Source organism: Aulonocara stuartgranti, assembly GCF_965226115.1.
Source record: "Aulonocara stuartgranti genome assembly, chromosome: 3".
Lineage (NCBI taxonomy): Eukaryota > Metazoa > Chordata > Actinopteri > Cichliformes > Cichlidae > Aulonocara > Aulonocara stuartgranti.
Window position 1 is genome coordinate 41,623,803 of NC_138941.1, and position 9,969 is coordinate 41,633,771.

General features: G+C 40.5%; 1 protein-coding gene across 1 annotated transcript in view; it reads right to left on the reverse strand.

The window, feature by feature from the left end:
- LOC309702007 (alpha-2-macroglobulin-like) overlaps positions 1 to 6,241 on the reverse strand; it is a gene marked incomplete at its 5' end in the record, with an annotated part of 50,520 nt that extends 44,279 nt beyond the window's left edge. The window contains 8 exons of the mRNA XM_082526379.1: positions 249 to 363; positions 445 to 529; positions 620 to 785; positions 1,990 to 2,010; positions 2,389 to 2,441; positions 5,519 to 5,675; positions 5,832 to 6,012; positions 6,162 to 6,241. Of these exons, the coding sequence (XP_082382505.1) occupies positions 249 to 363; positions 445 to 529; positions 620 to 785; positions 1,990 to 2,010; positions 2,389 to 2,441; positions 5,519 to 5,675; positions 5,832 to 6,012; positions 6,162 to 6,241 (858 nt within the window). The remainder of the gene's footprint in view (positions 1 to 248; positions 364 to 444; positions 530 to 619; positions 786 to 1,989; positions 2,011 to 2,388; positions 2,442 to 5,518; positions 5,676 to 5,831; positions 6,013 to 6,161) is intronic.
- Positions 6,242 to 9,969: the final 3,728 nt, after the last annotated feature.

Sequence of the window (9,969 nt, forward strand, 5' to 3'; positions counted from 1 at the left end):
TATTTCTGACTGAGGCAAAATTCAATTGAATTAAATCGAATCGGGACCTTGTGAATCAGAATTGAATCAGTTTTAGAAAGCAGTGACGATACCTAGCCCTAATAGGAACAGTACTTCACACAGAAGAGATTTTTTCTTAATGATGCTGCTGCATGATTGCTGATATACAGAAACCTTCTGCATGGGTATGTGGTCTGCTTTTATCTGCACATTGTTTCAGGAGAAATATGAGACTGGAACTACTGTACCCGTTTGGTCTCTGTGTGGCAGGGAGCCTGTTTCGAAGCGAGGACACCAGAGTGATCAAGAGGTCGGCACATCGTAGCTGTAACACTTCCTGGAACAGGCTGTCCAAATGTGTACCTATTAAAATTATTTCCAAAACAAAACTCAGGTTTTGTGAGACTCTAAATTGCCATTTCTCAACAAATGACTGCTACTTACTTTGCACATAATTTAATATCAACTTCTTCCTGTCCAATACTCACTTCTTCAGATACATTTACTGTTACGTCAAATTTGGGTAAAACTGGGGACAAAATATCAAAGTTAGCATCTGCATTGCATTAAGAATCTTAGAAACAGAATGTAAAAAGATTTTTTTAAAGACCTGACTTACCATACTTTTCCACCTTGAATCTGTGACCAAATTTATCTTCACCCACAGACACTATTATTTGGTACATTCCTTCAGGGGCCTCAGAGTTCAAGGAATATGAAAGCTGCAATATTTTATTATTGGATGTTTCATTTAACCACTGTCCAATCCTGTTTCTATTGGGATCCTGTTAAATACATTCAGAGAGGAGTGGGTGTTTATGACACATAAAGTGAACACATGAATACAGGTGAAAATATGTTCTAGCCATGCTCCTGGTTCCGTTTCCCTTTAACAAGATTAAAGATAACATACATATACAGCCACTTAAAATGGCCTCCTCATCCCTGACAGTACCATGATGGAATCCTAACCATTTGCTGGCTGATAGATGGCCGTGATGATATCCCCTGCCTTCCATGTGGATGATGTAACCATGAGTAGTAACACCACTAAGCAGTATTAAAGAAAACCAGTGGCAATGTCATGTGTACCTAGAATTGTGCCAGAAGCTTCAAAATCATCATGACATTCGTGTCCACGATGAGTGTGTGAAAACTTTAAATGATGGATGTAGCTTTCTGGTCAGAAAATTGAAGCCTTAAACCTGCATTCTGTTTAAAGACTGCTAGGGGATGTTATGACTATCCATAGTATGCTCATTTGCTAATGATTTTTGTAACAGACAAGTTATTAGCCAGTGAACATACGGCTTCATAGTCACATTAACATCAAGAAAACGCAGGGAAATATGCAGATTTTTCTTCATTTCAAGGCTTGGTAATGGGATTTCACAAATGTATGTGCAACATCACAGTAGCTACACAGCAAAATCTCCAGTGTTAAATTAACACTGGAGAGTGTCTATATGGGTCCACACCTCTGAGTGTTAAATACAACACTGTTGAGTGTTAAATTAACACTTTTGACAGTGTTATATGTTTAAAAGTAACCTAGTCAGTTTTGAAGATTAACAATGGCTAACACTGAGCAGTGCTGATTTTCTAACACTGGAATATTTCTAACATTTTGAGCTATTTTCCAGTGTTAGTAGTGTCGACGCGCCGGGGGTGCGAGGGCCCTCATAACGCTGCTTGCAGCTTTAATTGGTATTGTAATTATAGAAACTCGTTTCATTATCAGAGTTATGTGTTTGAAGTAAAGGTGCAAGAAATAATCTGACACAAAATATACTGTATATATATATATATATATGTAGCTCAACAAAATTGCACCACGGTAAGACACTGATATCTGAATGAGCATATAAATGTCTGAGTTGTTGCACTTTGTTGTGCTGTTGGCTTTAAGGAGAGCTTACACTCTTAACAAATCTATCAGAATGCTGAATTTATAAAAGAAAAAAAGATGATGTGTCGTTATTTTCTTACCTTGAGTTCAATGATATTGCACTAAAAGACAAAAAATCAAATAGGACAAAAGTAAGAAAATCGATTGAGAAAATGGGGCTCTTATACAGTGTCCTACCAATTCCTCTATCCAACTAAAGGGTTGGTAGAAGTTCAAAAATATTCAACACAAAACACAATTTAACATAAACATGACTTTTTATCAGTATTGGAGGGGGGGGGGGGGGGGGGTAGGTTACGTTATTTTGTCTACGCCAAGGTCATTGCTAAAATGTCTGCTTCAGTTATTACAGAATAAGTAAAAAACTCATTACTAAACACAGATAATACATTGTACTATTGATTTGTTAGTGCGAATTGACTGATAAACTCAACAGAGTGATAAAGGTCAAGGAGAAAAGGAGAGACAGAAATACTCACCAGCTGACTGAAAGGTCTAAACTTGGAGTCCAGCGCAACAACTCTGAAATAAACTGTGGAAGAAGTTCAAAGATTTTAAACCTTAATGAGTAATAAATCCTGACCAAGAACTGAAACTGACGCATTCTCCAACATCATTACTGCCAAATAAGTAGCAGTACTAACATAATTTTCTCTTTGCTTCTATTTGTAAAAAGCTTAAATTATATTAAATGTGTATATATTTTATATTGTTCATCCTCATATCCTTTGTAGAGGAAAAGCGTGAAATGGACATGGTGGACTGCCATGTCTATACATGCCTTGTTGTGATATCAGGTTGCAGCAAACGACTTTCATAAAGCCCGGAGAGCACTTTTAAAAAAAATAACAACAGGTGAAAATCGATCTTCTCCGAAGAAAGGTTTAAAGAAATCATGGCTGGCTTGAGACTTTGTAAAGTTCTCTTTCCTGACAATTCCCTTTGTGCATATTCTCTTACATATGATAAGTCAACATTGAAACATTGCGGCTTTTAGTCAGGTGCGGCTAATGTATGTACAAACCAGGATTTTCCCCTGATTTTAGCTTGTGTGGCAAATATTCAGGTGCGCTTTGTAGTCCGGGAAATACGGTATATATATATATATATTAGGGGTACAACGATACACAAAATTCACGGTTCGGTTCGGTTCGATACTTTGGTGTCACGGTTCGATATTTTTTCGATACAAAAAATGTTCATGCCTTTTTAATTTGTCATTTATTAAAATTATAAATATATATTTTAACTCAAAAGTACAGTTTTTAAATTTAACCCTAACCCTTGTGCGTGTTTTTTATTTTGACAGCGAATGCGCACCTGCGGACCACTTATGTGCACCCCTGGTTATTTAGCTCATCATATCGCAGCCACAGAAATTATTTTGTCCATGAAACCATAAAGCTGCACTTTCTTTTTGCCTTATAGTCTGATTTGTCATAACTTTTCCGTTTTGTGGTAAGCTTTTCTTTGGCTGTCACTTCTTCACCCTGACCTGTCTTATTTGGCTCAGCAGAACTGAAATATATATCCTGCTGCTTTTACACACGCACTCACATAAGCTCAGCGATTCTCTGCGCGATCAACCTCTCACATGTTTAAGCTTGCTGCGGGAGATTTCATTTGTCATGTTTGCATAGTAAGCTAACGATTAATAAGACAATGTCAGAGGAATTGGTGCACAAATTATCATCACTCACCAATCAGTGCTGTCGCTCTCTATACACAGTTCACGCGATTGCAAAGTGAAAGCAAAAAACAAGCGCAAAAAACAAGCGCAAATTCAAACGCGATTTCAATATGTCACATCTTCTTCTGTATATATATATACAGAAGAAGACGGCCGTAGTGATCGATGTAGCGGTTCCGAATGACAGCAATATCAGGAAGAAGGAACACGAGAAGCTGGAGAAATACCAAGGGCTCAGAGAAGAGCTCGAGAGGATGTGGAGGGTGAAGGTAACGGTGGTCCCCGTGGTAATCGGAGCACTAGGTGCGGTGACTCCCAAGCTAGGCGAGTGGCTCCAGCAGATCCCGGGAATAACATCGGAGATCTCTGTCCAGAAGAGCGCAGTCCTGGGAACAGCTAAGATACTGCGCAGGACCCTCAAGCTCCCAGGCCTCTGGTAGAGGACCCGAGCTTGAAGGATAAACCGCCCGCAGGGGCGTGCTGGGTATTTTTATATATACAGGGAGTGCAGAATTATTAGGCAAATGAGTATTTTGTCCACATCATCCTCTTCATGCATGTTGTCTTACTCCAAGCTGTATAGGCTCGAAAGCCTACTATCAATTAAGCATATTAGGTGATGTGCATCTCTGATGCTGATGATTTTCATGCAGGACAATGCTCCATCACACGCGTCCAAGTACTCCACAGCGTGGCTGGCAAGAAAGGGTATAAAAGAAGAAAAACTAATGACTTGGCCACCTTGTTCACCTGATCTGAACCCCATTGAGAACCTGTGGTCCATCATCAAATGTGAGATTTACAAGGAGGGAAAACAGTACACCTCTCTGAACAGTGTCTGGGAGGCTGTGGTTGCTGCTGCACGCAATGTTGATGGTGAACAGATCAAAACACTGACAGAATCCATGGATGGCAGGCTTTTGAGTGTCCTTGCAAAGAAAGGTGGCTATATTGGTCGCTGATTTGTTTTTGTTTTGTTTTTGAATGTCAGAAATGTATATTTGTGAATGTGGAGATGTTATATTGGTTTCACTGGTAAAAATAAATAATTGAAATGGGTATATATTTGTTTTTTGTTAAGTTGCCTAATAATTATGCACAGTAATAGTCACCTGCACACACAGATATCCCCCTAAAATAGCTAAAACTAAAAACAAACTAAAAACTACTTCCAAAAACATTCAGCTTTGATATTAATGAGTTTTTTGGGTTCATTGAGAACATGGTTGCTGTTCAATAATAAAATTATTCCTCAAAAATACAACTTGCCTAATAATTCTGCACTCCCTGTATATATATATATATATATATATATATATATATATATATATATATATATATATATATATATATATATATATATATATGCAGCATATACTTGTTCAGACTGAAGGTAGGAAGTGTTTAAAAAAAAAGCAGAACAGCAAATGATTTTGTTTAAAATCCTAAATCTAAGTGAAGATGGGAAATTGATAATTACCAGTACCTGTCAGAGAACGACACATTTAAAATGTATTTCAAAAGCGTAGGTGACACAGAGACTGCTTGGATTGTGCAGCACTGCTGTATTTTTACATTTCGTTTTTATCCATTTAATTTTTATGCTGAAATGAATAAATGAATGAATGTTTGCAGGGAATACTTTGGTGAGCTGCACAAATGTGGCCAGATTACATTTACATTTACCATTTTTCAGCATGAAATCCTACTAAAATAATTGGAAATTATAGAAATAAAAGTTTTTGTTTTTGAGGGAAAGGGACGTGTTCATATTGGAAGTTAAATACACACAGGAAAAAGAGGGGGGGGGGGGGGGTCTCCCAGCAGCTGGGAATTGTCTCAGAGCAGAAATTCTAAGAGGCTGAATCTGTATCAGAACAAATCCATCTAGCTCTGATGGGTCATCAGCTCACTCTTACCTGTTTGTCCAGGGAGGTAGAGGGGTTTATCCGTCTGGATGAATGTCCCGGCCTTGTAGGCTTTGATCATGACTTTTCTCATTTCTTTTGAGTGAAATGTGTCTCCTCTTACCTCCACCTCAAAATCCAGAATCTTTTCTCCTTCCACTAAAGGAGCCTTTAAGAGATGTATTTTAGAGGATGAGACACATTAATAAATAAGAATAAATAAATAATTGTGTGTTATGTTTAAAATACTTGATTGTATTCACCTGCAGTCTTTTTTAAAATTAGAAATTACCAAGTGAATCAAAACCCATCTTGGGGAGCTCACCATAAACTGAGTGCAAGTATGAAAATCTTCATTGGATGTATGTGTGAGCAGGGTTGTATTCTCCTCTCTGGACATCAAAGTGACAGTCATGACCACAGTCTCACTGGGCTGCAGAAGACTTGCACAAAATTTGGTCTCAGCTCCAGCTTCTATAACTGCAGGAATGGCCACCAGGTACTGCCTGCAGACACAGACAGATGAACGCATAAAGCACTGACAAAGAAGGAAACCCCAAACCAGTACTCGTGCAAACTTTAACTACAAATGTTACACACAAAGTCACAAAACAAACAAATTCTATTTTTCTTTATAAAGAACACTTGAACTTACGGTTCAGCCACCGCTTGATCCACACACATCCAGCTCAGGAGGACACTCAGTGTCCATGTCAGAATTCTTGAACAGCCCATGACTCACTGCAAAGATTTTCAGAGTCAGCGTCTGTTAAATAGACACCCCCTCAACCCCCATGCCCCTCCCACTTAGCACAGATACCAACACCCATGACAAGCCCCGTCTATTTGGTCTCCAGATATCTTAAAAGTCAATCATTTATAGATTTACAAAGCACAAAACGTTTATCATGCAACAATTTCTACAAGTCCAGTATATCGTGGGAAAAAAGTCTAATGTTTTTTAGTTACTTATGATGTAGGGCTTTCTTTGTTTAGTATTTGATGCTGTCTTCAAAATTAAACATTAAAAGCTAGTAGCAAGTATTGAAAAGTTTTCAATTCCCAAATGTGTCCATGTACTTAATAAAAAGCAGATATTCTATTGTTTTATCCTTTAACTTTTGTCAATAATGGAAAGAAAGAATTATTTTCTGCACCTGTTGATATTTTCCAAAATCTGGGGAGGGAACATACTTACAGTAAGTGTTGCAACAGTGCCCTTTAACCTGGGTGAAATGCTTTTTTGCTTAGTTTGTTAAATCAATAGTGTAGACATACCATCCTCAAACATAACACATGGATCAGAACAGTAAAAATATGTTGTACATAAATTCAGTTGCTTGAAGTCACAATGTCATCAGTGACTGCATTCCTACCATTTCTAGTAGATTCTAGTAGATTCATAGTGGCAGTAACATCCAAGCTACCCAACATCCAAACTTCAGAACTAAAATGCTTCTTGAATATGTTAAAAAAAAGTACATTGCCTTTTGGATAAGCTACAATAATATCTTCAATATATACAATAAGTTGTAGTAATAGATGCAAAGTTTTTTTTAAAAAAAAAAAACAGTTTTTGAAAACTTAAAAGAGATTCAATATAAGATACCACAAAGACTCCACAAATCTACTGAGGCTTCAGGAAGAATAACTGTTTACATAAAGAGAAAAATATAGCCTCAAAATATGCATTAAATCAGCTCCTGTGCAAATGCTCACAAAAGACATTTTGAATTTAGAGGGAACATAAGATAACATAGCTTAAAGATAGCATTTGAAATGTTTTCAATGAAAATATGTTGCAGAAAAGCCAGATATTGCTTCACACCAATAGTACACCATGTACTACCAATTCTGGCATTTTGAATTAAGCTATAAGATACACATGTGATTTTAAGAGGCTTTTATCTTGAAGTACAAAATCAGACTTGATATAGAGTAACATCATGAAGATGTTGACTGAGAATGAAACACTAATCCCTGGTCGATTGTTGCAAATAATGGAGAAACTGTCATAATTCTTTTTTAAAGATCATCCAAAGCACTGTTAAAATTTAGAGGGGTTTATTCACAGGTTTAGCCAAGTGGAAAAAAAGCAGTTAACAGAGCTGGTGTTTTTTGCTTTGAGTTCCAGTAGTGGATGTCAGGTACTGCAGACATCCCAGGGCATGCACACACACATGAATAGAGCATATAGGTTCAAGGTTCAAGGTTCTTTATTTGTCACATGCATAGTTATACAAGTATAACACACAGTGAAATGTAGCCTGACACGCTCCTCGACATGTGCAAAAATTGGGGGGTGTAGAGGAAGAACATTATATATATATATATATATATATATATATATATATATATAAAACACCCAGCACGCCCCTGCGGGCGGTTTATCCTTCAAGCTCGGGTCCTCTACCAGAGGCCTGGGAGCTTGAGGGTCCTGCGCAGTATCTTAGCTGTTCCCAGGACTGCGCTCTTCTGGACAGAGATCTCCGATGTTGTTCCCGGGATCTGCTGGAGCCACTCGCCTAGCTTGGGAGTCACCGCACCTAGTGCTCCGATTACCACGGGGACCACCGTTACCTTCACCCTCCACATCCTCTCGAGCTCTTCTCTGAGCCCTTGGTATTTCTCCAGCTTCTCGTGTTCCTTCTTCCTGATATTGCTGTCATTCGGAACCGCTACATCGATCACTACGGCCGTCTTCTTCTGTTTGTCTACCACCACTATGTCCGGTTGGTTAGCCACCACCATTTTGTCCGTCTGTATCTGGAAGTCCCACAGGATCTTAGCTCGGTCATTCTCCACCACCCTTGGGGGCATCTCCCATTTTGACCTCGGGACTTCCAGATTATACTCGGCACAGATGTTCCTGTACACTATGCCGGCCACTTGGTTATGGCGTTCCATGTATGCCTTGCCTGCTAGCATCTTGCACCCTGCTGTTATGTGCTGGATTGTCTCTGGGGCATCTTTACACAGCCTGCACCTGGGGTCTTGCCTGGTGTGATAGACCCCAGCCTCTATGGATCTTGTGCTCAGAGCTTGTTCTTGTGCTGCCATGATTAGTGCTTCTGTGCTGTCTTTCAGTCCAGCTTTGTCCAGCCACTGGTAGGATTTCTGGATATCAGCCACCTCCTCTATCTGCCGGTGGTACATACCGTGCAGGGGCCTGTCCTTCCATGATGGTTCCTCGTCTCCCTCCTCTTTCTTGGGTTTCTGCTGCCTGAGGTATTCACTGAGCACTCGGTCAGTTGGGGCCATCTTCCCAATGTATTCTTGGATGTTCGTTGTCTCATCCTGGACTGTGGTGCTGACACTCACCAGTCCCCGGCCCCCTTCCTTCCGCTTACCGTACAGCCTCAGGGTGCTGGATTTGGGGTGAAACCCTCCATGCATGGTAAGGAGCTTTCTTGTCTTTATGTCAGTGGCTTCTATCTCCTCCTTTGGCCAGCCTATTACCCCAGCAGGGTACCTGATCACGGGCAGGGCGTACGTGTTGATGGCCCGGATCTTGTTCTTACCATTCAGCTGACTCCTCAGGACTTGCCTGACCCTCTGCAGGTACTTGGTGGTTGCAGCTTTTCTAGCGGCCTCTTCATGGTTCCCATTCGCCTGTGGGATCCCCAAGTACTTGTAACTGTCCTCTATGTCTGCAATGTTGCCTTCTGGTAGTTCAATCCCCTCAGTTCTGACTACCTTCCCTCTCTTTGTTACCATCCGACTACACTTCTCCAGTCCGAACGACATTCCAATGTCATTGCTGTATAGCCTGGTAGTGTGGATTAGTGAATCGATGTCTCGTTCACTCTTGGCATACAGCTTGATGTCATCCATGTACAGGAGGTGGCTGACAACTGCTCCGTTCCGTAGTCGGTATCCGTAGCCAGTCTTGTTAATGATCTCACTGAGGGGGTTCAGGCCTATGCAGAACAGCAGTGGGGACAGAGCATCTCCTTGGTAGATCCCGCACTTGATGGTGACTTGTGCTATGGGCTTGGAGTTGGCCTCTAGTGTTGTACGCCACATCCCCATTGAGTTCCTGATGAAGGCTCTTAGGGTCCCATTGATCTTGTACAATTCTAGGCATTCCAGTATCCAGCTGTGGGGCATTGAGTCATAGGCCTTCTTGTAATCAATCCAGGCAGTGCACAGGTTGGTCAGTCTGGTCTTGCAGTCTCGGCTGATTGTTCTGTCTACCAGTAGCTGGTGTTTTGCGCCTCTGGTATTCTTGCCAATTCCTTTCTGTGTCCCGCTCATGTATTGACCCATGTGCCTGTTCATCTTAGCCGATATGATGCCTGACAGGAGCTTCCATGTAGTACTGAGGCAGGTTATTGGTCGGTAGTTGGAGGGGACCGGTCCCTTCTTGGGGTCCTTGGGGATCAGGACCGTCCGGCCTTCAGTTAGCCATTCCGGGTGTCTCTCGTTAACTAGCAGCTGGTTCATTTGTGCTGCCAGACGCT